General features: G+C 46.6%; 3 protein-coding genes across 3 annotated transcripts; 2 read left to right on the forward strand and 1 right to left on the reverse strand.

The window, feature by feature from the left end:
* Positions 983-2,121, forward strand: LOC8066149 (early nodulin-like protein 1). The gene is made up of 2 exons (XM_002452418.2): positions 983-1,429; positions 1,551-2,121. The coding sequence occupies exons 1-2, from the start codon at positions 1,195-1,197 to the stop codon at positions 1,946-1,948; spliced, it is 633 nt and encodes a 210-aa protein (XP_002452463.1). The 5' UTR covers positions 983-1,194; the 3' UTR covers positions 1,949-2,121.
* LOC8072481 (protein GPR107) lies at positions 2,528-4,355 on the forward strand. The gene has a single exon (XM_002452419.2). The coding sequence runs from the start codon at positions 2,712-2,714 to the stop codon at positions 4,131-4,133; it is 1,422 nt and encodes a 473-aa protein (XP_002452464.1). The 5' UTR covers positions 2,528-2,711; the 3' UTR covers positions 4,134-4,355.
* LOC8072483 lies at positions 11,903-16,818 on the reverse strand. Its single transcript, XM_002454138.2, has 2 exons — positions 16,271-16,818; positions 11,903-14,307 (listed from the first exon to the last, which is right to left on the reverse strand). Exons 1-2 carry the CDS (start codon positions 16,505-16,507, stop codon positions 12,433-12,435), a joined length of 2,112 nt encoding a protein of 703 aa, XP_002454183.1. The 5' UTR covers positions 16,508-16,818; the 3' UTR covers positions 11,903-12,432.

Genomic DNA, 25,017 nt, shown 5'->3' on the forward strand with positions numbered 1-25,017 from the left:
TCCCATGCACTTGCTCGCGATCCGCGCCTTGTACGTTTGGAGCCTTTCAAGGACACCACACCGCCATGGCGCCCATGGGCGGATACACCGGGTATTCTCTTTTTATGCACTAAGTATATATATATATATATAATATATTAGTATTTCTATATTTATAGCAAATAAAATTTATCTTTCATTTTTTTAATCTATACTTGTATTCATTTTTTTCACACAGGTTCTATATTAGCTCGATTACTGAAATTATTCTATTTTGTTGTTTCTATAAATGAGAACCTAATTATTTATCTTCGGACCACATACATATTGACTCATGTCACTAAATATTAGTACAAATCATATCTTATTTCTAAACTCTTTTCCAAGATAAGGCCTTGTTTACTTCATCTCAAAAACCAAAAACTTTTTGATCTAAACAAGAGAATATGCACATGACAACATGTATAATAAAAGTATTTTTTTCATGTGAGTGAACGAGGCATGAGTGGGAGGCAATTCCATAATACTCATTCCTATATCTCGGACCCTAGCCGACCAAGCATGATGTGGTGGCGACGCTGCTGGTTCCCAGTGTCCTAAGCTCCTAGCAGCGTGAGACATGCAATGCGGGCACGGCTTTTATCTCTATGCTATGCTTACATGGTGACTAGCGAGGGCACATGTCGATCATATGGTTAGAGGCAACAACTGAATAATAACTCACCAGACACTAACAAGAAAATATCCAAGATTTAAATCCTGGCTCCGCCACTGATGGCGCCATGCATTGCACGACTGCAGTGCGGTGCAGTGCGCGCGTGGATCATCGAGGTTGGCAAGGCTACGATGGTGCCATGAAGAGCGTTAACTGTCGTCGCCGCCCCTTGCTCGTTGCCCACGTCATCGGCTCCTCGCTCGCCCTCGCCACACGCACGCTCCCACTCCCCACCAATCCCCAGAGCCCCCGCGCGCGCGCGCGCAGTCAAACTGCAACCGGCGACGCGACGCGACCCAGCAGGTCATACAACCGTGCGAGCCTGCAAGCCCCTCTAAAACGCGGCTGCACCTGCAGTTCCATTCCATTCGACTCGCACCTCCTCTCCACCCCACGCAACACCAAGCGCGCGAGAGCACCAAGCCACACTCCCCGGAACCAGAGGCTCAATCCTTTCTCGTGAGTGCACCGCCGCTGCAACTGTGCAAGCAAGATCTTCCATGGCGGCGGCCGCCGGAAGCTCCCGCGTTTTCCCCGCGCTGATGATCCTCACCGGCGTCTTCGTCTTCCTCCTCCTCGTCGTTGCTCCCGGCGTCGCCGCGGAGGCAGCAGCTCCGCCGCCGCCGGGGCTGGAGTTCCGCGTGGGCGGGCCGCGCGGTTGGCGCGTCCCGGACGCCAACACCAGCTACGACTGGTGGGCCATGAACAACCGCTTCCACGTCGGCGACCACCTCTGTGAGTCGCTAGTAGCCTACTACTAAGAACCATTTCGCCATTCATGAATCATGATGCATTGATGCGATGCAATGTGATAACGACTGCGTATATATGGTTGATATCCGGCCGATCCTCGCAGATTTCAAGTACGCGAACGACTCGGTGCTGGTGGTGGACCGCCTGGCCTTCGACGCCTGCAACGCCAGCGAGCCTCTGGCCGCGTTCGCGGACGGCGCCACCAAATTCCGCCTCGACCGCCCGGGCTTCTTCTGCTTCATCAGCGGCGAGGCGGGGCACTGCCAGGAAGGCCAGAGGCTCATCGTGCGCGTCATGGTGCACCCGGCACTGGCCTCGGCGCCCGCGCCTGGAGCTCCGACGACAGAGCCAGCCGGCCATGCCGGCGGGCGCCCCAGGCCGTCGGAGTGCTCGTGCTCCGACGCCTCCTCCAGTGTTGGCACAGCTATCGCCGCCGCCGCCGGCGTCGCCATCTCGGCGGCAATGGCTACGGTTGTTGTCCTCGTCTTGTTGCTCCAGTGATCAGTTTGCTTGATGATGTGTGCAAACTGACACACTACTTCGTACTCCTTGTTAGATATCCCTTGCCTAGTTTTCAGTTTCCATATTATTCTAGGTTCATGACTCATGAAGTATTGATGCTGGTAATGTCGTGTCAGACAATTTGTTTTACTGAGTATTCAATTCATGTGCTGTATGTAATGTGGTTCGTTGTCTTCTGCTCTTCTTGTAGTTCTGAACGATGCTGAACTGAATTGCTGACCTTATTTTAGTATCAGAGAACTCCATTAATTCCGTACATATGGTTACCAAAATGGCAGACGGTTCATTACAACGTAACACCAGCCATAGTTGAAACCGTCACAATCCGTAGTTCTTTGCATCAGATACAAATTAAGATGGTGAGCTATCTAAAGCACTAAACTACCAGGGCCTGGTTCTTGGTCAACTAGCGGCCAATCTGCCTCGTGCCCCAGCCATCCTCGGCCAATCTGCCTCTGCTCCAGCCATCCACGATTACCAGTACCAGGACCCAGTTCATGACCTGTTATTGTTTTCGAGTCCTGGAAGTGTAGGACGTAGGAACAGCCGCCTACGGCAAATATGCCTTTTCTGGCCCTCCCTAAAACGCGCCATGCTCATCGATGAGCCGCTTGTCCATCCCCATGGCCATTGCCGTTGTTCCCCGAGCGAGCGACAATGGTTCCTGTTCTCGAACGAACAGTCTGAGATATCGATGCATGCACGACGATCGATCTACAGCTAGAGCTAGCGTCGCCATCGCATGATGAGATGCACCTACGATCGATCGCGGGCAAACTCCATGGACACCACCGTCGCCATCGCGGTGGCTGTCGCGACCGCCGCCGCACTCCTCGTGCGGGTTGCCCACGCCGACATCAAGATAACGCACATCGTGTCCGACGCCAGGCCGATCATCTTCTTCGAGGAGTTCGGCTTCGCGAGCGGCGGCAGGGCCGCGGTCTCCATACGCCGCGCGACGTGGCAACTCCGTCCGGGGTCACGCCTCACCAGCGTCGACGTCGACTCCAGCCTCATGGGATTCGTGCTCATCGCCGGCGCCCAGTTCCCATGGATCAACAACCAGACACAGTACTACGCCGCCGATCCGGGAGACGGCGGCGGCGGCTTCTGCCTGCTGACGAGCGACGACTACGCGCTCCCGATGGTCCGGCTCAGCGACGTCCCGCCGGGCGGGGTCACCACCACCGTGACCATCGACTACCCCGACGCGTACGCCGTCGTGTTCAGCAACTGCCAGGGCGGCGTGGAGGTCACCATGGACGTGCGCACCGAGATGTACAATCTGCGCCGCGACGACGACGCCTCCTCCTCCGGCGGCGGGATGATGATCAGGGACTACCTCCCCGTCGGGCTGCAGCCGCTGCCGGGCATCTACGCGGGCGTGGCGGCGGTGTACCTGGCGTTCCTGGCGGCGTGGGTGTGGACGTGCGCCCGGCAGCACGCCACGGCGGAGCGGATCCACGCCGTGATGGGCGCGCTGCTGCTGTTCAAGGCGCTCAAGTCGGCGTGCGCCGCCGAGGACACGTGGTTCATCGAGCGCACCGGCACGTCGCACGGCTGGGACGTCGCCTTCTACGTCTTCGGCTTCTTCAAGGGCGTCCTGCTCTTCACCGTCATCGTCCTCATCGGCACCGGCTGGTCCTTCCTCAAACCCTACCTCCAGGAGCGCGACAAGTGCGTGCTTATGGTCGTGATCCCGCTGCAAGTGATGGAGAACCTGCTGCTGGTGGTGATCGGAGAGACGGGCCCGGCGCGGCGGGGCTGGATCGCGTGGACGCGGGTCTTCCTGCTCGTCGACGTCGTGTGCTGCTGCGCCGTCATCTTCCCCATCCTCTGGTCCATCCGGGGCCTGCGAGAGGCGTCCAGGACCGACGGCAAGGCGGCGCGCAACCTCAAGAAGCTCACGCTCTTCAAGCGCTTCTACTTGGTCGTCGTCGGCTACCTCTACTTCACCCGGATCATCGTGTCGGCGTTCCTCGCGCTGCTCAACTACAGGTACCGGTGGGGAGTCGACGTCGCAGTCGAGGGCGCCAGCTTCGCCTTCTACCTGTTCGTCTTCTACAACTTCAAGCCGGAGGAGAAGAACCCGTACTTGTACGTCGGCGACGAGGAGGAGGAGGAGGAGGAGGCCGCCGGTGAGACGGACGATGGGGCTTTCTGAGCTCTGATTCAATCGTTGGGATGCAGAGCCGTTTCCTAAAGTTTTGTAAGTATGATGTACTCCGTACGTGTTACTTAGCTAGTATTGAATTCGCGTAAGGTCTCAAAGTATAAAAATAGATTAGATACAATTATTTGTTCATTTTTCCCCAAGAGGGAAATAGTGAAATGCTGAACCATCTCCCAACAATTCCACTGTGAAAGCACTCCAAAGCTTCTTGGGTCTCCCCTGTTGTTCCCTCAGAAAAAAAAACTGCTAAAGAAGGGGATCATGTTCATCTGGTTCGCCAGACTGCATTTGATACGCTGAAGAAACTCTGCGGCTCTACCCCGGTTATAGCATTACCAAATTTCAACAAGCCATTCTCCGAAAGTGATTAGATACGGCGACTTGCGGTTGTTTCGCTTGCTTTTTATTATTTTCCTAATGTCTTATGTGGGACCCACAATGGAAACCTAGTTTGTGGGCTTGTGGCATAACACGGGTGATGTTGGATTCTCAAATGTGGGTCCTAATTTTTTCGGCTTCACTCGAAATTGTGGAAGGCCTAATCACACCCTTACAATGAGCCGAAGGCCAGACCGGTGATTGAATCGATCATATGCTTTTGGTTCACTATTTGGTGGTTTGCCACATGGTTCAATCTATTAAACTGGGCTTACAAATTGCCATTGTTGATAAAAGCAAACAAATCATGTGAGATGGTCAATGCAGCTCCAGTGTCCAAACTATAGTAGACCAAAGTTTGATTCCCCTCCACACCCCTCTGTGATTTTGTGACTTGTTGGTTCATATTGGGTTAGTTTATAAACTTGTCGAATTTAGATTTTTTTTTTCTTATTCAACGAGCAGACCCTGTTAATTTTCTTACTATGCACGTTACTCAAAAGTCAAAACAAGAACAACTAAGGGCCTGTTTAAATTGGGAACGAAAATTTTTTGGGTGTCACATCGGATGTGTCGGAAGGATGTCAGGAGGGGTTTTTAGAAACTAATAAAAAAACAAATTACATAGCTCGTCAGAAAACTGCAAGACAAATTTATTAAGCATAATTAATCTGTCATTAGCATATGTGGGTTACTGTAGCACTTAAGGCTAATCATGGAGTAACTAGGCTTAAAAGATTCGTCTCGCGATTCTTAACTAAACTGTGTAATTAGTTTATTTTTTTATCTACATTTAATGTTCCATGCATGTGTCCAAAGATTCGATGGGATGGATGAAAAAAATTTGGGTAGGGAACTAAACAGGGCCTAACAACAACTAAAATTTTTCTTTACAACTTAGTTTTTTTTTGCGGGTAAAGTTGCAATCATTTTTGTGGAAATCTAAGTTGTCTAACCTCATTACTTTTACACTGCGTAGCTAAACCACTCTAAGGTCTTGTTTACTTCCACCCCAAAACTCAAAATTTTTCAAGATTCCCCATCACATCGAATCTTTAGACGCATGCATGGAATATTAAATATAGACGAAAACAAAAAAACTAATTACACAGTTTGGTCGGAATTAACGAGACGAATCTTTTAAGCCTAGTTAATCCATGGTTGGATAATATATACCACAAACAAACGAAAATGTTACAGTGTCGTGAAAATTTTCAGCTCACGAACTAAACACGGCCTAAGCATTAGCAACTTCATTTTTATCTCTCTTTACTTGGACTATTCTCCGATTGCTCAACAGATGGATTCTTTAGAACTTAGTTGATTGTGCATGCATAAGGTACGTATTATTCTTTAGAACTTAATTGATTGTGAATGCAAAAGATGATACTAATGCATACAAGATATCAATCCAGTCTTATCCTAAGTCTAATCTCATGAACTTTAAGCAAGTTTTTAATAAAACCTACTAACATCTACAAATTCAAATAAATGTACTATCATGATATATTTTATGGAAAAAATAATAAAACTAATTTGATGTCAAAGATGTTGATGTATTTTTTTAAAATAATTTGATTAAACTTAGAGCATTAGTGTTTACAATAAAAGTAAAGCAAAGTATAATTTGAAACAGAGGCAATACTTCGTTTTGTGGTGGGGTGCCAACACGGGAGCATGACAAAGGGGGTGCCGTACATGCTTGTGGTGGCTTTGACAGCAGAGGACGAGTGCATCCGCACTTGCAAACAAAGGTCATGTTTAGTTCTCTTGCTAAATTTTAGCTAGCTACACTTTATTCACTTTAGTAGCTAAAGTATCAAATACATTGACTAGAGCATCTCCAACAACTTGGTATTTCAACATGCTATCCTACCAAATTTGCTAAAAGCATAAAAATCCTCCTCCAACAACTTCTTATCTCAACTTGCTAAATTTCCCAAGTTGCTATCCAGAGGTTTCTACTGCCGAGATTTGTCAAGTTGCTATCCCAAGTTGCTATCCCGAGCGCAACTTGTTGGAGACACGTATTCTTTTACCAAGTGAGCGGGTCCCATCTGTCATCCTCTATTTTTACCAAGTGAGAATAGCAACTTATTGGAGACACATCCTTTTTTCTTTTGCTAAACAAATTAGCAACTTGCTATAACTCAAGATTTGACAAGTGAATTTTACCAAATTGTTGGAGATGCTCTAAAAGAAGCTAAAATAGTTTAGTTCTATTAGTCATCTAAGAGTAGCTAAAATAATTTTAACTAGCTAAAATTTAGCAATGGGGAACTAAACGTGGCCAAAGCAGATCATATCTTTGTTAATTCATTGGACATATATAGTTGCACGAGAGATACGAAATTATGCAATAAAGCAGCTAAAACTTAATTAAATATGTAAGTTATATGATTACGCAATATAAAAACACAAATGATGATCAAACACTTGAAGTGCTATTGAAAAGAAAAAGACACTGCCCCGGAGAAATGATATAACAAATAATCCCCCCCTTTTGTCCTAGTCAATTAAAAGTTGTGAACAATTAATCCCCACCCCACCCCCCCCCCCAACACACACACCCCACCCCCGCGTCGTCGTCTCCGGCGCCGGAGAAAAAAGCCATAGCTCACAAGGCCCACATCCTTACAGACACGGCGCGGGATCCCAGGACGCGGCGGCGGGTTGGTCCAGCTTGACCCTGCGTGTCACCACTTGAAGTCCTGAATAATAAAACCAACAGACATAATCAAGTTGAACTTGACACTACTCCCTCCGTCCACGAAAGAGTCAATTTTTAGAGTTGTCCTAAGTCAAACTTTTTAAACTTTGACCAAATTTCTAGAAAAAAATGCTAAGATTTATAGTATCAAATTAGTATTATTAGATTCATCATAGAATATATTTTCATATAATGTGTATTTTATATTATAGATGTTGTTACTCTTTTCTATAAAGTTAGTCAAACTTTAAAAATTTTGACTGACACGGATCTTAGGAATTGATTCTTTCGGGGACGGAGGGAGTATTTGGATACTTTTTTTTTAACTCACTCCCTAAATTCTCAATTGTGGAGCCATCTAAATAAAAATTGCTCATTATATACTCTACTCGTCAACAATTTCTTTATATGTTGTGTGGAATTTTGGACAGACGGTTCCGCTTTCATCTCTTACTAGTATTATAAGATGGTAATATTTAAAGATGTAATTGAAGAGCTGTTGGAGGTTTTTTTCACTAAAGTACAAAAAAATATACAAAGAGGATCTTGAGGTTTTGCTCTTATAAAAAAATTGTTGAATTTGAAAATATGCGAAAACTAATTGCCTCCCATGTGTAGTAGGAAGTAGTTATTCAGCATTCCAAGTACGTGGTATCTATTTTATTTTCGAATGAATCTGCTAGCAAATCGGCATGTTTATGTTCCTATATACGACACCGATCAAATTAAACTTTATATATAATTATTATATATATATGTATGCATGAAAATACAAAATGCCTTCTTAACAAAATCCTTAGCAACAAAATAGTGTCCCCCACCACCCCCCAGCCCTTGGCCACGTCCCGCCATCCGTATCCATCGCTCTCGATGAGCTCGACCTCGAACATGGCCTGCCCGCTCCTCATCTCCTCGGCGAGGCTGTCCATCAGGAACCCCGGCACGGCGACGTCGCGCCCGCTGGCGACGACGGACGGCAGAGCCCTCGACTCCCGTGGCCCGACGCGCACGTCCGGCACATGGCCGGTGGCCATGGGGAGACGGAGGTGCGAGTAGGACACCTTGACGGAGGTGCCGGGAGCGAGGCGCGCTCCCTTCCTCCGGCTGTGCGACGCGACGCCGACGGTGAGTTTGAACACCGGGCTGAGCGTCGTGCCCGCCGCCGGCTGGGGCTGGCTGATCTGCCGCCGCAGGTCCGTCTCCGGTCTCCGGGTCAAGGCTCGAGACGGCGGTCGGCGGTGATCGTGGCGGAGTACAGCGGCGTGTTGAAGGAGTCGACCATGTCGGTCAATGCCACCGCGAGAGGAGTCACCACGGCGGCGACGCAGACGGAGATGATGATGTGCTGCCAGCTTATTTTGGTCTTCTGGCTGGCGCCGGAGTCGTCGCTGGACGCGCCCATGGTTAGCTCTGTTTTGTCTAGGCTTTGACTTGCGGTAGACGATTTGTGTCTCTATGCCTTCTTCTCGATTCGAAGGGGATGATGGATCTGGCCGCCTGTGGGCTTGTTATATATCATCCGTGGACCGTATGCGCGCGTGTATTGCGACTCGCCTGCTGTCACGTACTCTCTCCGTCCTAAAAAGCGTCCTATAAAAAGAGTGTCGTTTTAAGTTTTTATATGCCACAAGTTTGACTCGATTTGTAGAAAATATATACAATATTATATATCTAAATAAATTTGTTAAAAAACTAGACTTAAAAATCTTTCCAATGATACTAATTATGTACTATAAATACTAATATTTTTTACTATATATTTAGTTAAAGTTATTTCTCAGAAAGCGAAAACGACACTTATTTTGGGACGGAGGGAGTACGTACCGAGAGTTTGTTTGCAACATAGAGCAAGTGCAGGACACGAGTGCACGGGCACAACTGCATTGCAGATTTGTAGGCATGTATACAAGGTGGTTCATATCCACGTTCGATCAGCTCTTGTGGGATTGCCAACCTAGAGTTTATCTAAAAAGTTATGGTTGAAAGTCATATTCACTGACTGATTTATTCTAAGAGATAGAAAAAGTACGGATTTTATGGCATTATCTCTTCTCACATCACCATGGACGGATCCAGTGGGTGGCACGGGTATGGCATGGCATATCCTAGGCCCAGCCCAAAAAATATACATGTAAGTTCCACATTAAAATACTTTTCATCCATCACATTGAATCTTTAGACATATGCATGGAGCATTAAATGTAGATGAAAATAAAAAAACTAATTACACAGTTTGCCTATAAATCGCGAGATGAATCTTTTAAGCTTATTTAGTCCATGATTAGACATTAATTGTCAAATAAAACAAAAACTATCGTAGCCAAATCTAAAAACTTTTCGGAACTAAACAAAGCCTCAGTAGAAAAATCCATTCACTTTCATCTCGCACCTGCTCTCAACCGCTCCTTCCAAACACACGATAGACGCGTGACTCGTGACTTGTGAGCGCCTGCGAATGCCCGAGTCGTCCACACTCTCCTGTCGGCGTACCCTTCAGTGGTGGCGTGTAATGTCCTGCCCTTGCCTTGGCAGCGGGCGTTTAGCACCCCCGACTTCGCCCCGGTGCCTAATCCCTCGACGGTCGGACCTAGCTAGCCAGGCCCACCCCGGGAACCTCCCTCCGACCACCCAACTAGGCTACGCCAGGCTGTCCCTTATGGCCTTGCCCCTATTGCCATTTGGTAAGAACTTGATCCCCTCTGCTTTTCCCTGTGTTTTCTTTGGTTTTCTCTAAATCCTAACTTTACTGATATCTAATTTGTTAGATAGTTGTTTATAGATTTTTTTCTAGATTTAGTTTAGTTGATGTAGCTTATAGATGTATGTATTGGTTGGTTACTTATGCATTATGCAATTTGGTTGTCAAATTTGTATATGTATTGGTCGATTACTTATGCATTATGTGATTTGGTTGTTGGATTTGTGAACTATGAAGAGGGATCGAGACATTGCTTCTATGTGTTGTAATCCTATTTGTTATTTAAGCTTGTTTCATTTATATTCCAAAAAGTATTAGTGTGCTTTTTAAAACTATTTTGTATTGTAATTTAAGACTTTTGCCATTTAATAGTTGTACATCAAATTGTTGAATATTTTTTATAAAATTCTACCAATTTGCTAAATAGATTTTACCGATTTATATATAATTTTTTTTATTTAGCATACTCTAAGCAAAAATCCTGGCTCCGTCGCCATGGGAGAGCACGAGCCAGGAACGGAGCCGGACGCCGACGCAGTTGGAGCACGGCGCGGCGGTTGTGTCCTACTCGTACCGCGGCGCGCAATGACTCCTGCTGTCACGTACGACGGTACCCGAATATGTCAGGGATAAATAATCCGTGCAGGAGACAAGTTTTTTCTGCAGTCCACAAACGTGCACGGGCACACAGCATAGCAGGCCTGTTACGTACAAGATCGTCTCGTACACGTGGCCGTGTCAGTGCCGAAGCCGAACTCGTGGAGCCTTCATCTCCCGTATATAAATAGCGCACGAATCACGACAGGGCTCCCAAGTGCCAAGCCAACGCCTTCCCGTTCCAACCCTAACACCCGCACGCAACGAGATCACCCGACAAAGAGATCAACAAGGGCATCGCGTCGCCATGGGAGCTCATGCGCCGGGAACCGAGCCGCTCATCGACGGCGCCGGCGACGGCCGCTGCAGCAACGCGAGGGAACTCTTCCGGTCCATCCTCCCGGCCTTCCTCGGCGCGCTGGCCGCGCTCGTGTTGGCCGTGCCCATTCTCTACTTGCCCTACCAGATGTCCTTCGACAACGGCAAGCACCCGGAGTTTAGCGTAGCCGTGGCCGGCTTCTCGGGCCTCGACGCCGCCGCCGCCGCGTCTGCGGGCGGGGCCACGCCCACGCCCACGCTGCTGGACCCGACGTTCGACCTCACCGTCGGCATCAAGGAGCCGCGCAAGTGGAGCACGGCCTGCGTCCCGCGCGGCACCACGGCGGTCGTGTCCTACCGCCGCGTGCGGCTGGCCACCGGCCCCGTCCCGGGGTTCTGCGGCCAGAACGAGAACACCACCGAGGTCGGCTCCGTCATGGCGTGGGGCACCGCGGTGCCCGTGCCGCGGTTCGCCGTGGACAGCCTCGCCGACGAGCTCGGTCGCGGGGAGGCGGACGTGGACGTCAAGCTGATGGGCCCGGCGAGGTACTGCGCCATCTGCGACCAGCTGGTGATCGAGTGCAAGGCACGCCTGGGCCGTGGCGAGGCGTCGCCGCCGTGCACGGTGAGGTATGATACCCCTACCTTGCCTGACGACCCGGCCAGGCCCAGGGGCCGGCAGCAGGCGAGGAAGGAGCTCAGGACGCCGCAGGCCTCGTCGGAGTAGAAGTCATTATTAGCACTATCAAATTATCTTCTTTGTTTTTACATTATACAGTAGGAACCATTGTGGTATCTAGACTCGAGGTTTAACAGTGGTAGATGATGCATAGATGCAGTTTACAATTGATGTCCTACTTTATTAATAGTTTCTCAATTTATAAGATTTCATTCATGTTAACCTTATCAATCATTAAGCCTGTCTACTATCTTGTTGAGCCAATGGTTGGATTAGTTCAGTCGACGCGCAGAATCATATCCACGCCAGAACCTGACCAAATTCGAGCCAAACTTGAACCAATGCAACAAGCACAAAAAAATAAGTGAACAAGTTGCAAGTTGAAACACACCTCACGGGCATGTGCTGCTAGAGACCAGATAATAAAATTGAAAGTTTGAATCCATGGAATAGCATTGACACCCCCAAAACATCAAAATTCCAGAGACTCCATGATATACAGCCCCGAGATCAATCCCTCTTATCTACATCACCAAAGACCAAATGAAAAAACAGACATTGACAATGAACTGACTTCCACTAAACTACCTAGCTCCAACCCGTTGAAGCTATTACACAATTTCTCCAGCCCCTCTACTAGTAGTCTACTTATTTCTTAACACCACAGGAGTATACCCCCCACAATGTATTTACCACCAAAGCCCCACCTTACCTTCCCCAGTATACCCCCCAGATTATATTTACCTCCACGCCCACCTCACCGCCTCTGGTATACCACCACCATGACTTGAACAAGAGAAGCAAAATAAAGGTGCTAGAGAACTACACTACGACCTACTAAGCAGCCATACGAATTGAATTTCTTCACCAACATCGGTGCCCTTGTAATGCTGAAGTGCTGAGCTACCTTCTACCTTGGCTGGGGTTTCACCAAGATCCTAGGTTGTTGGACCTGTGATGGGCCCTGAGGAGAAGGGCAGTGGTTCTGTGAGCGCTGTAGCATGTGAACCATGGATGGTGTCTGGTAGGAGTAAACAAGTGTATCACTGTCAGTGGAGTCGCCTCGTGCAGTGGCTCTCTGCCAAGAATGTGAGCTAAGGCCAGACAGCAGATATGCCCGCCCTGAAGCCTCATAGCGTTGCCGGTTAGCCATCCTCTCTTGCATTTCCCTCAGCTCTGCATCAAGGGCCATGCACAGACGATCCCTGCTCCGGCTTGAAAATGATTCTGAAAGTATCCTCCGGCAATCCTCAAGAATTGACACAGCATCAGAAAGAGCACCTCTCTCAGCAGCAGCCCTTGCAGCCTCGATAGCATCAGCGGCACGGACACGGTTCCTCTCGCGGTCAACCTCCATGCAAACTGGCTCAGATATTGGTGATTTAGGCCTCAAGACTGTTACCTCATCACCTTGAATTTTAATGTCTTCATTGGTCAATGAATCTCTGTAGGCACAGGCAACTTTCAAAAGTGTGGTCTTTTCACGGCAATGTGGTAAGCTCACCGACAGTAGAAAGTCCCTTTCCTCATCTGCATAGAGATGGCCAACATCAATTGAACCATTTCGGCCATGTGCAGCCACCTTACTCAGGTAACTACCAGATTTGATGCACCGAAGCTGGACACCAGGATGGACACACTCCACATTTACTTGCATATTTTGAACAACGACGCTGAGAAGCCCACCTATACACTGAGCAAATGCATCCTGAATCACACCTTCATCCTCGATAAAGGAGAATGTACCACCAGAGGCCTCTGCAATTGAATGCAAAGCATCTGAATCATGGTCTACTCCAAAACCAAACCCATGCACAGGCACTAAGCGAAATGTGTGATTTAGAATCGAGGATGGAACTAGTGAACTATAATCTGGCCGGGCACCCCTAATATTTGAGGGAATATTGTATGTATCTTGGCCATCAGACAAGAGAATGATGCTGCATACTGGATTTTGATGGCTTCGATCCTCAATAACCTTAGCAGCTTTCTTCAGTGCATCAGCAATGTTTGTGCCACCACTAGCACCAAGTGAGTTGACAGCCTGCAGGGCCTGCTGCCGGCCAGAGTGCGACATTCGTCGGAGATGGAACAGCCTTCTGGCAGTAGACGAGAAAGCAATGACTGAAAGGCGATCCGATGGACCAAGATGCTGTATAACAAAACCCATGGCTCGCTTCAAGAGTGCCAGTTTAGTGCCTGCCATACTTCCACTAACATCAAGCACGGTAACAAGATCAACAGGGGCACGGGATGTAGGATAACCAACTGAGGTTGCACTGACCGATCTGCCTGTGACCTGCTCTGGGTTAGCATATGGGGCTTTCAGATGGATCAGAACAGCAAAGTCATCTTGAGATGACTGTTGAATGGCTGAAAACTCTGAATATGTCTTTATTTCCACAGTTCTACTAGATCCAATATTAGCAGCCTCCATCTTCTGCAAAGGTTCATCGTCATTGAAGTCTGCTGGCTCAGAAGTAACCAAGACTGGACCTTCTCGCTGACGGTTTGGAACCTGGCGGAGAAGAGCCATGTAGCCATCTTGCTGGGGTAATCGAACTTGGTTTACATTCACCCCACCTCTTCCACGAGGAACTATAGAAGATAATGAGCGATTGAACGGGATCTCTTTCCATTTTGCCCGGCAAACTGGGCATACATGATTTCCATGTTTCACACTAGAGGAGATGCAGTGGAAGTGAAACATATGAGAACATTCAGCAGTGAATAGGGCTTGTCCATGACCTGGCTTCATGGAATCAAAACATATTGCACACATTCTCTGTTGACAAAACAAAAGATGTGTTAATTTCACTATTTACCTTATCCTTAGAAAGCAGGATGGAACAGACAAAGAGATCACAACAACAAGTCCCAAGCAAGATGAGGTAGGCTAGAGTTGAAACCCAACATGAGCCCTAGTCACGGTTTAGGCACATCCATAGCTGCTTTCCAAGCACTCCTATCTAAGGTATATTCCAACCCTTTAAATCTCTTTTTATTGCCTCCCCCCATGTCAGCTTCGGTCTTCCTCTACCTCTCCACACATTGAAAAGAGATCACAGCAGTAAAAGTATTTAATTTTATAAATTAAATCACAATAAAATATTTGTATCGAAAAGTAATTCCTATCACCGCCTGTATAAGAAAACCAACCAGAATATCATTTATTGAAGGAGTCTGAGTAAGCAAAAGATCAAATTGACCACCATCACAAGGCAACTAAACCCGGCACTATAAGAAACACGCAAACATCCATGCATCAAAATATTGATATTGGTCACAATTTGCGGCACCTTGCAGAAAAATCAAAGTGTGCCAAGACAAACAGACAAAAATGTGTCAAACTTGCATCCTGAAATTTGACCCAACCACGTATCCCATGTGGTTTGCCAAAATGTCTACGTTGGAAGCATAAAACAAACTAGTCTTTTCAAAGACAATTATGCAGGGCTCAACATAAGGAAATAATCTAGTGTTTATTTTTCTAGCATTGTAGCCTTTACCTTTGACCAGGACAAGCAAATTTTGAACTGTCGAGTGCATAAATGTCAACTCTATGAAAAACACTACTTGTGAGGTTGCTGGTCAAATAGGGTCACTTCCAAACACAATTATAACCAAGTCCGACACATCCCATTAAACAAAAAAGCGTGACGCTATTAATAAAGGCACCCATGCCTCAACTCAACCACACAAGAACTCACGCACTTGCCATGACAACTGTGTACAGGTATGTACTTTAAGAAAACAGATGAATGCAAAGATACAGGTAATTGGTATTCCAGTTAATGGACAGCAACCCAAGCTGGAAATTTTTGTTGACATTTAAAACTTTAAAATAATTATAAGAGACTAGTAAAGGGGTGAAGATGATACACGTGAACACGATGGGAAGTTGGCAGGTTGGTGGTCATCAAAGGAGCCAACTTTCCCTTTCGGGGAGGAGCAAGTTGAGGCAGTAGAAAAAAGAAGCTTACGTTAAGCTATGCATATGACACAGGACAAAGCAAAGAGAAATTGACCCGTCTCAAAGCGCCTCGGAAGGACATCTACGCAAAACTAGCAAACTGCGAAATCCCTAAAAAATCTCTGAAACTGAGATCTGAGAAGAGAAGAGATTCTGTGCATCGGAAGAGAGCACAAGGCCATATGAGAAAATAGCATGGATCGGAATATTCACAAAGAAAGTGACATCATCTTGTAAAGGCGCATCTATTTTGGGCGTGTTCTCGTGAAAATTTTTGGGAAAAAGTTAAACCGGGCTATTTTCATGAACAGATTAGATACTCCTGCAAGCAAATCCGCAGGAACAGTCCGAGATAATTTCGGCTCAAGGACAAAGTAACAAATGACAAAATAATCCAGACTAGCAAGCGCAGCTTAAGACAAACACACGGCATATTAAAAAAATCAGATGCATACAAGAATGCTGGGCGTCGAGCACGAGCATCCAAACCAAGCCGCCCATCAAATCATCCAAAATTTTGCCGACCAGGAGAACGCCGCATCTGGAGACAAATCGTTCACAGGCAATGGCGAAGCCACATTGCTCCAAACCGTACCAAGCTCCAACCAAAAAAAAACCCCAAGCGGTCGGCAAGCCGGCCTCTCACGCCTCCGACATTCCACATCTGGGCTCCCCATTCGCGCGCCAAGTTGCCGGCGAACCAAGCGCAAATCTTACTTTACTCGGAAATGGCGGAATAGACTAGCGCGGGGAAGGGTGGAAATGGGGGCCTCACCTTGGAGGACTTGCCTCCGGACTTGGACCTCCGCAGCAGCGCGGCGGCGGCCTCCGGCGCGGCCGGCGTGGTGGGCGCCGATGCGTGCGCCGCCGCTGCAGAGTCGATGGAGGAGAGCGCATCCGAGGCGCGGCGCTCGCTGGCGCCGCCGTCCTCGCGGTCGCTGGCGACGGCGGGGAGGTGCACGCAGAGGCTGGCGCCCAGCGCCCTCTTGGCCTTCCTCCACACCCCCTCCATTGCTCTGCTCGCTCTCCGGCACTCTCTCGCGGCCGCAGATTCGTGTAACGAACTCGAAGCTTTCGATTGCTGGAAGAATGAGAGCAGCACAGCGCTACTAGAGGAAGAAGAAGATTGCGGGGGGGATGGGGATGAGGAGGAGGAGAGGGGAAAGCCGGTTTTGAAGGGGAAGCGGAGCCGCCATTGCAGAGCGGTGGTGGCGGCGGTGGGTTGGGCTGGGTTGCGGCGGGGGTGCGCCTTTTGGTTTGACCTCTGTGCTGCGAGAGAGACAGGCAGGAGGGGGGGCAGCAGAGTAATATGTGGAGGAGGAAGCGGGAGGAGGCGGAGGGGGTTTTGACTCGTACGAGCCCAGAGAGAGTGGGGAAAAAAAAGGAAATGAAATGAGAAACGGTAGGGCTTTGGGTGCTGGCGCTGGTTTTTTGGTTTTACGCGGGAGGGGGTGAATGGTTTGGTCACCGGTTGGTGGCAGCATACTGGTTTCGGTCATAACTCATCAATGCAACGAATTGGCAAGTGCCAACTGGTCCATCGACGGTTCCTCACCCACCCAAAAGGTTTGCCAAGGCCAAACAACCGAAGCCTCTAATCGAGGTCATTAGTTTTTCGTGTGTTTTGTCATGTGTTGCCGTAAGATTATAACCAATGACATTGTATTGTTGTGATCGTGACTTTTATAGTTTTGTTTATAGCCAGTAGTTAATCTGTCACATTATCATCGGTTACATATCTCTTATATTAATGTAGCTCTGCAAGCTCCGTAGACTTGTGTGTGGTTTGACAAAACATCTCATTAGATTCTCTACAGACTAGGTGATGTTGGCATTAACTCTAGAAGAATTTTGAAATTGTTGTATGTCATCCTTGCATAGCATTGCCATTTGTCTAGATTGTAAATTCTTTCGTTCAAGAATCCTTCTACTCCTCCAAATATTCCACCACAAGTAGATCATAGCTTCATCAAAAGATCATTTCTAATTTCTTTCTATCTTCGCCCACATTTTCACCAATATTTATGCAGGGACCCGACATGTTCATATATATTTGACGATTGATGTTAAATGGTAAATATGTTCATGTAGTGTGTAAATATCACTCAAGTGCATTAATATTACAAAATTATTTTCTTACTATACTCATGGCTATATAAGTGATATAGTTGTGATAAAATAATAGTCAAAGTGCGAGCAATCCATAACTAAAAAACGATGGCTTTGTTTTTATTCTTTTTTAGAAGCAAAGACTCGCAATCTTATTACGTCTCAAGTGGATCGCAAAGGTTACAAACCACTAAAGAGACTACAAACTCTGGGAGAGGATCAACCCAGACATAGGATTGATCCGAGTCCCATACAGATCATAGCGAACTGACTCATATACACAGATATTACAAAAATGTAGAACATAATTTACATTAAAAGAAACAAACTGAGTGTGTGAAAGAAATTTAGCTTTTCTAAATAGAGTACCTCCAGCGGAAAGATCATAATCAGAAGATCTAAGGCCTTGTTTAGTTTTCAAATTTTTTCAAGGTTCCCCACATCGAATCTTGCGGCACATGCATGAAACATCAAATATAGATAAAAAAAGATAGCTAATTGCACAGTTTATCTGTGATTTGCGACGAATTTTTTAAGCCTATTTAGTCTATAGTTGAATAATTATTGTCAAATAAAACCGAAAATGCCACAATAGCGAAACCCAAATTTTTTCGCAAACTAAACAAAGCCTAAGAGCCTTTATCAAAACCATATAATATAATTCTAGCTGAATTTTGAACGGAAGCGGTAGTACTATTTGGATTGGTCACGCTTTCGTGCATGATTTGACCTAGCAGTGTCTACAATATAACCCACCAACGATTGAAAACTCAAAATACAAGATCAATTCTAGAAGAATGTTACACAAGAGATACACCAGATTGATTCGTTTCAAAGCAAAATGGAGTAGTTCAACGAATTACGATCACTCATGAATTCCCGGCGAAGAGTTCTAAACAAAAGAAAAACGGGTGTCAATAATGGTGTCATGGTTGTTCTTACCAGCGCTGACCATCGATTTCAAAGTTGTCATGGTTGTTCTTATCAGCGTTGACCAAATCGGTTTCAAAGCATATCTCGCAGCATGCCTCGTGCCATCATTATTGGGTCCATGTCCCGAACTTTTCGGCCAACATTTAGAGCCTGTTTGTTCCTTTACTAAATTTTAGCTATTTAAATTTTAGCCACTTTAGTAGCTAAAGTTCTAAACACATTGACTAAAAAAGCTAAAATAGTTTATTTCCATTAGTCATTCAATAGTAGTTAAAATAATTTTAGCTAGCTAAAATTTAGCAAGGTGAACAAAACAGTCCCTTATACTCAGATCTCCGATAGGCACCTCCTGCACAACTGCCAACCGTGTACCCAACATATGGGAGTACATATACGCTGGTGCATCACAATCCATGGACGACTGTTAGTTGTACATCGTTGTACGTACATCCACTGTGCTAGCTAGTAGTTGTACCAAAATCTCGGTTCAAGTTAGCCACCCAATAATTGCGTACACGTGCATGCATGGAAACCGTAGTGTCCGGTGTCCCGGGTCTGAGAGCAGGTATGTATAATAGTGGATTTATAATCAAGCTAATGCTGACGTGGAGAAGAGAAGAATGAAGAAAGATGATAGTTTAGCTTTTAGGACACTCACAGTGTAAACTCCATCATGAAGTCTATCTTATTAATTACAGTGCCACGTAGGCATTTTTGCTGACATGACAACAGTTTAATGAGGAGAGAGGGAGGAAAACGTAGAAACGACGTCTAGAGTCTTCGTTTCGTTCGAGACCGACGACTCCACTCGACTCGAGCGATGGGGGCAAGCCAGCGTCCAGTCTAGATCCCGTGCGCCGCCGCCGCGATTCCTCCTCCACGCGCGCGCAAGCAAGCTTCTCCCGCGCTCGATCCGCGCGATGCCGTCATCTCCCGCGCTCGAGGCCATCTCGCACGCGCGCGAGCAGGCTGCTTCACCTGCGCTGGAACCCGCTCGAGGCCGCCATCTCCTGCGCTCGCACTCATAGAGGTACCCGCTGTCACCGCTATTATCTAAACTTTCATCGATGTTCTGAGGAGGTTTGCCGGTTCAATGATACTATATGCGAATGTTGGCCGGTTCAGTGGTTCTGGTGATATATATCCAATATATGCGTCAGGTCATATTGCAGTATCCTATATCCCCTGTATGCCTCTGGTGACACACGTCATATTGCTGTGTAGGGTGGATCACATGACAATATGCCACAACTGATCAGCTTTCTTGGTGTTGCGTAATAAATTCATTTATCTATAGAAACTAGTATTATAAACTTTGCATTGTGGAGGATAGAATCTTGTGATGGAGTCTTCTAGGTTTAGACTCTATCAGTAGAGTCTGCACTGTGAGTACTCTTATGTAAGCATCAAGTTGGACACAGATGCATGATGGGTCCAAATAACAAGTGTTGTGAGAAGGAATAGGAAAGAGAAGATGTTTTAGAGACAAACATGAAACAACTTATTGTATAACTTGGCTCTAAGCTAAGAGCTTATAGCCAAGTGCACTCTATTATTGACCTTGCTATGGCATCAAAATTGTTCTCCCGTGACTAGTAGTACTGTAGTACTAAAGTGCGAAGATGGGCAGTGACATGTGGACGTGAGCCAAGAACTCGAGAACAAGAAGCGAGGGTAGCCAATTGTACCGCACCGTTCAGTAGCTGTGTGACCTCTCATAGCAAAAAAAAACTGTTTAGTTCTAACAAATTTTACAAAATAGGAATAGTAGCACTTTCGTTTGTATTTGACAAATATTGTCCAATTATGAACTACCTAGGCTCAAAAGATTCGTCTCGTCAATTTCGATCAAACTGTGCAATTAGTTTTTATTTTCGTCTATATTTAATACCACATGCATGCGTCTGAAGATTTGATGTGACGAAAAATTTAAAAAATTTTGCAAAATTTTTTAGAACTACACAAGTCCCAGGTCGGGCTTTGGTCCTTTGCCGCGAGCAACTGGTGGATCGATCGTACTCTGAGCGAGCAAAACCATTGGCGAGTCGTTCGTGCACATCAAAATCATATCAAAGTACGCGTAGACGCAGGTAAGTGTCGCAGTCACTCAATCAGGCATCTGCACGGTTCAGACGTAGGAGTACCAACCACGTTGACCCGTCTTGATCATAGGGCGAATAATAGACAGCCCCGATTCATTAAAAAGGGAATCAAGCTGATAAAAAACAATATACTAGAAATTAAGAAAAAAAAATAATGAACAGAGTACGTAGGCAAAACTGGCTTAATTGCTCTATATACATGTATACTCCCTACTATCTGCATTGATATATTCCAGCAACAGTCACCGAGCGATACGGATCCGCTGCCCATGCGGCGCGCGATATGGGCGGGCGTGGACCGCGCGCGATCCGGCACGTGAGTGAGCACAATCGCGCGCCGCGCCCGAGATTCCCATGCCATGAGCCAGCCGCCCGCGCACGAGCTCGAGGAGTCCTCGATCGGATTCGGGAGACCACTCACTAATCACCCCCGGCGGGCGCCAAAATGGGCAAAATTTGTTCTCTAACCTTTCGGCCATCACCCGATGCCATGGCACACAGCAACCTCACAGTCACAGCCCATGGCCGTGTGTATCCATCCGATCGACGCAGAGTGCTTTTGGGGGCACCAGCATCGTCTGGGCCATATCATCGCTTCGCTGGAGGCTGGTGGAGGGGGACCGACCGGTGCGGACGCGGACGCGGACGCGACGTGACGCGACAGGTGCAAACTGCAAAGGGCACCTGACCTGACAGTGCAGTGCGAGGGCATCTGGCATCTCATGTCCTAGTTTTGCAGTGCAGTTTGCAAACGCCGCAGGAATCAAAGCCTTAAGCGTGGTACTGTAGTAAAGATTAGTGGGCAGATAAGCTGAGCTAGCTATACTCTAGGGGCTCGAGTGCTGCTGCTTTCTGGTGTCTGCCCAAAAAGTGGCAAGAGCTTTAGGACAGGCAAAGGGGGAGGGGAAAGTGGGATTCTTTGAAGTAAGTTTACAAAAGACTGTGAAAAGTTGCATCGATCAGGTAGCTTTATTTGGCTGGGTTCTTGTTGATGAATGGGGTCTACTCTTTGGTTATCGACTTATCGTTTCGGTCGAATGGGTCGACGTCAGAGTAAGAGCACAAGTATGCGTGTGGATGATTATTAGTATATTTGGTTTGACCTACTAAGCTTTTTATTTAGTCGTGGAACCAGGTACACGTATACTATCTGTTTACGTAGTAGTAGTAGTAGTAGGAACGATGATAATTTTCTAGTTATAGAAGGCTAAAATAATGATCATTCAAAAGAACGACGTGCCTTAAGTTGACAACAAGGATTCTGCATATATTATATTATATATATAATATAAACAAATGAGTAACAAGTTGATATTTCTCATCTTCTTTTCTTTGTTTTTATGTTTATTTCATCTCATTAGTAATGCTGCGCATTCCACGCGTGCACCTTCATTTTGTAGTCACGGCGCGACCGAATATATTTCTGTGGTAAACAAATGCGTAACAAGGTGATCTTTTTGATTCGATATAGTCAATAGATGATCTTCTTTTCTTCTTTTCAAGTTTATTCCATCTCATTAGCAAGTTGTCTAATGCTGCATATTCCACACGCACCTTCATTTTGTAGTCCCGATGGTAAACAAATGCGTAAAAACTTTTTTTATTCGATCAATCAATAGGTGATCTTATTTCCTTGTTTTCATGTTAATTTCATCGCATTACTTGTCTAATGCAGCGCATTCCACGCGCACCTTCATTTTATATATAGTCCCGGCGCGAGTGAATCCAATATATTGTTTCTGTGGTGGAATAGAATTATAGAAATACACATCGTGGTTTCATGTTTCGGTAGCGCCAATTCTTCATCCATTCCCTTTTTGAGATATTAAGTAGGCTTTGTTTAGTTCAACCCAAAAACTAAAAAGTTTTTAAGATTTTCTGTCACGTCGAATCTTTCGGCACATGCATGAAGCATTAAATATAGACGAAAATAAAAACTAATTGCATAGTTTAACTGTAAATTGTGAGACGAATCTTTTGATCCTAGTTAGTTTGTGATTAGACAATATTTGCCACAAACAAACGAAAGTGCTACAGTATCGAAATCTAAAATATTTTTTATCTAAACAAGGCCTAACTGAAAAGGTCCAAGAATGCATGAGAAAACCGATGATGATTTTTATCCTCCAACGTACGTGTACATTCTTCACCGCATGCAGGAGCACGCACTGATGAGCATATTCCAACAGCAATGCATCATACCAATAATGCCATGGTCGCTCAAGGCCAAGGCAAGTCGCACAAACTCGATCGATGATGTCGCTCACACCCTGAAAAACATCAGCAAGATCGTAATCATATACAGGGAAATAATCATAGGCCACGGAAAGCTACGCGCAGATTCTGTACGCCACTGTATGGAACAGCAGGAGTACGTAGCGATCGAGTACGAGTCTGCGACGCACGAATTGAAGACGCTGCTGCTTGCTCCTCGAGTGCTCTTGCCTCCCTCGGCCTCCGCAGTCCCCGGCCGCGGACACGGACACGAACACGGTGCCCGCCAGGGCCTGCAGCGCAGGCCGCCCGCCCGCCCACCCCCTGCCGGATCGAAGCGTGCGGGCTGATGATGGTTCGACGCTGTTCGCCGGCACGGGCAAAGAAAGGGGGGAGACGATGATGGATGTATGGGTGTGACGGCGCGGCGAGGGCGAGCAGCGTCCGGCCGGCCGCCGGCCGCGGCACCGGCACCCCACCACCACGGAAAGCCATGCGCGCGCAGGCGAAAAGGCCCCAGGCCCGCTGTCGTCGTCGCTAGGTCGTAAAATTTTTCAAGATTTCCCGTCACATCGAATTTTTGGTTGCATGCATAGAGCATTAAATAGAAACGAAAATAAAAACTAACGTTTACATGTAATTTGTGAGATGAATCTTTTGAGCCTATTTACTCCGTGATTGGACAATGTTTGTCAAATAAAAACGAAATGCTACAGTATCTAAAAATAAAAAATTTTGCCAACTAAACAAGGCCTGAGTTTTTTTTCCCGTCGAAAAAAAAGCCGGCCTTGTTTAGTTTCAAATTTTTTTGCAAAATAGATACTGTAGCATTTTTGTTTGTCTGTGACAAATATTGTCCAATCATGGACTAAGTAGGCTCAAAAGATTCATCTCATCAATTCCGACCAAACTATGCAATTAGTTTTTATTTTAGTCTATATTTAATACTTCATGCATGCGTCTAAAGATTCGATGTGATGGGGAATCTGAAAAATTTTGCAAAATTTTTTAGGAACTAAACAAGGCCTAAACAAGGCATATCGAATCTTTAGACACATGCATGAAGTATTAAATATAGACTAAAATAAAAACTAATTGCACAGTTTGGTCGAAATTGACGAGACGAATCTTTTAAGCCTAGTTAATCCATGATTAGATAATATTTATCAAATACAGACGAAAAAGCTACAGTATCGATTTTACAAAATATTTTGGAACTAAACAAGGCCTAAACAAGGCCGTGGTGACGGTGGGATCCCCTAGAAAACGGCGTCCGCTCCGCCGAGGGGGCCGCGCCCGCGACGCACCCGCCTGCCTTTACGCGTCGCACGCACGGGGGCATCTGCCCATCCATCCCGTGCCGTGCATCTCTCACGCGGCGCGCAGGGCGCTGCCGGCTGCCGCTAAAAAAAACCACCCGCCATGCATCGACATCGAGTGGCAAAAGCCTCGCCGTCGCCGGTTCGGCCGGCGGTTCCGTATTCTGCCTCACGATAACCGGGAACCCTTCTCTGCTGGGCGCCGGACTGTCACATCTTAGAAACTAATAAAAAAATAAATTACATAACTCATTAGAAAACTATAAGACAAATCTATTAAGCATAATTAATTTATCATGAGCACATATAAGTTACTGTAGCACTTAAGGCTAATCATGGAATAACTAGGCTTAAAAGATTCGTCTTACTTTTTTTTAATCAAACTGTGTAATTAGTTTATTTTTTTATGTATATTTAATGTTTTATACATGTGTCTAAAGATTCGATAGGATAGACGGAAAAATTTTGAGCGGGGAAGTAAACAGGGCCTGATCTCTGCTGGGCGCCGGTGGCAGCTAGCGCTCAGCCATAGCAGTAGCGGTCGCTCGCAGACCATGTGGCTGCAGTCGTCGTGTCGTTGGTTGCCCTGAGAGCTGACATGCATGCATGTGCAAGTGCCGGGTGTGGTGGAGGTGGATGTTCACGTGCCAACGTGCACGCACAGCGGGACAGGGGCGCGCGCACGTACTACGTCCGTGGCTTTGTCCACTTCAACGCGTAGTACGACGCATGCATGCATGCATGCAAAGCGTGGTCCACGGCCTACGTTGTCGATTGTCGTCGTCACTCGTCAGCACCGCAGCAGACGCCGCTGCTTTTTTCGTCGTGACCCAATCGACCCATCT

The sequence above is a fragment of the Sorghum bicolor genome, chromosome 4 (genome assembly GCF_000003195.3).
Source record: "Sorghum bicolor cultivar BTx623 chromosome 4, Sorghum_bicolor_NCBIv3, whole genome shotgun sequence".
In the NCBI taxonomy this organism is placed as follows: Eukaryota; Viridiplantae; Streptophyta; class Magnoliopsida; order Poales; family Poaceae; genus Sorghum; species Sorghum bicolor.

Coding starts and splice junctions, on each gene's coding strand:
- LOC8072483 (XM_002454138.2), bottom strand. CDS start 16,507: ATGGAGGGGGTGTGGAGGAAGGCCAAGAGGGCGCTGGGCGCCAGCCTC. Junction 14,308..16,270: donor CCGGAGGCAAGTCCTCCAAG/GTGAGGCCCCCA, acceptor TTTTGTCAACAG/AGAATGTGTGCAATATGTTT.
- LOC8066149 (XM_002452418.2), top strand. CDS start 1,195: ATGGCGGCGGCCGCCGGAAGCTCCCGCGTTTTCCCCGCGCTGATGATC. Junction 1,430..1,550: donor CCACGTCGGCGACCACCTCT/GTGAGTCGCTAG, acceptor CGATCCTCGCAG/ATTTCAAGTACGCGAACGAC.
- LOC8072481 (XM_002452419.2), top strand. CDS start 2,712: ATGATGAGATGCACCTACGATCGATCGCGGGCAAACTCCATGGACACC.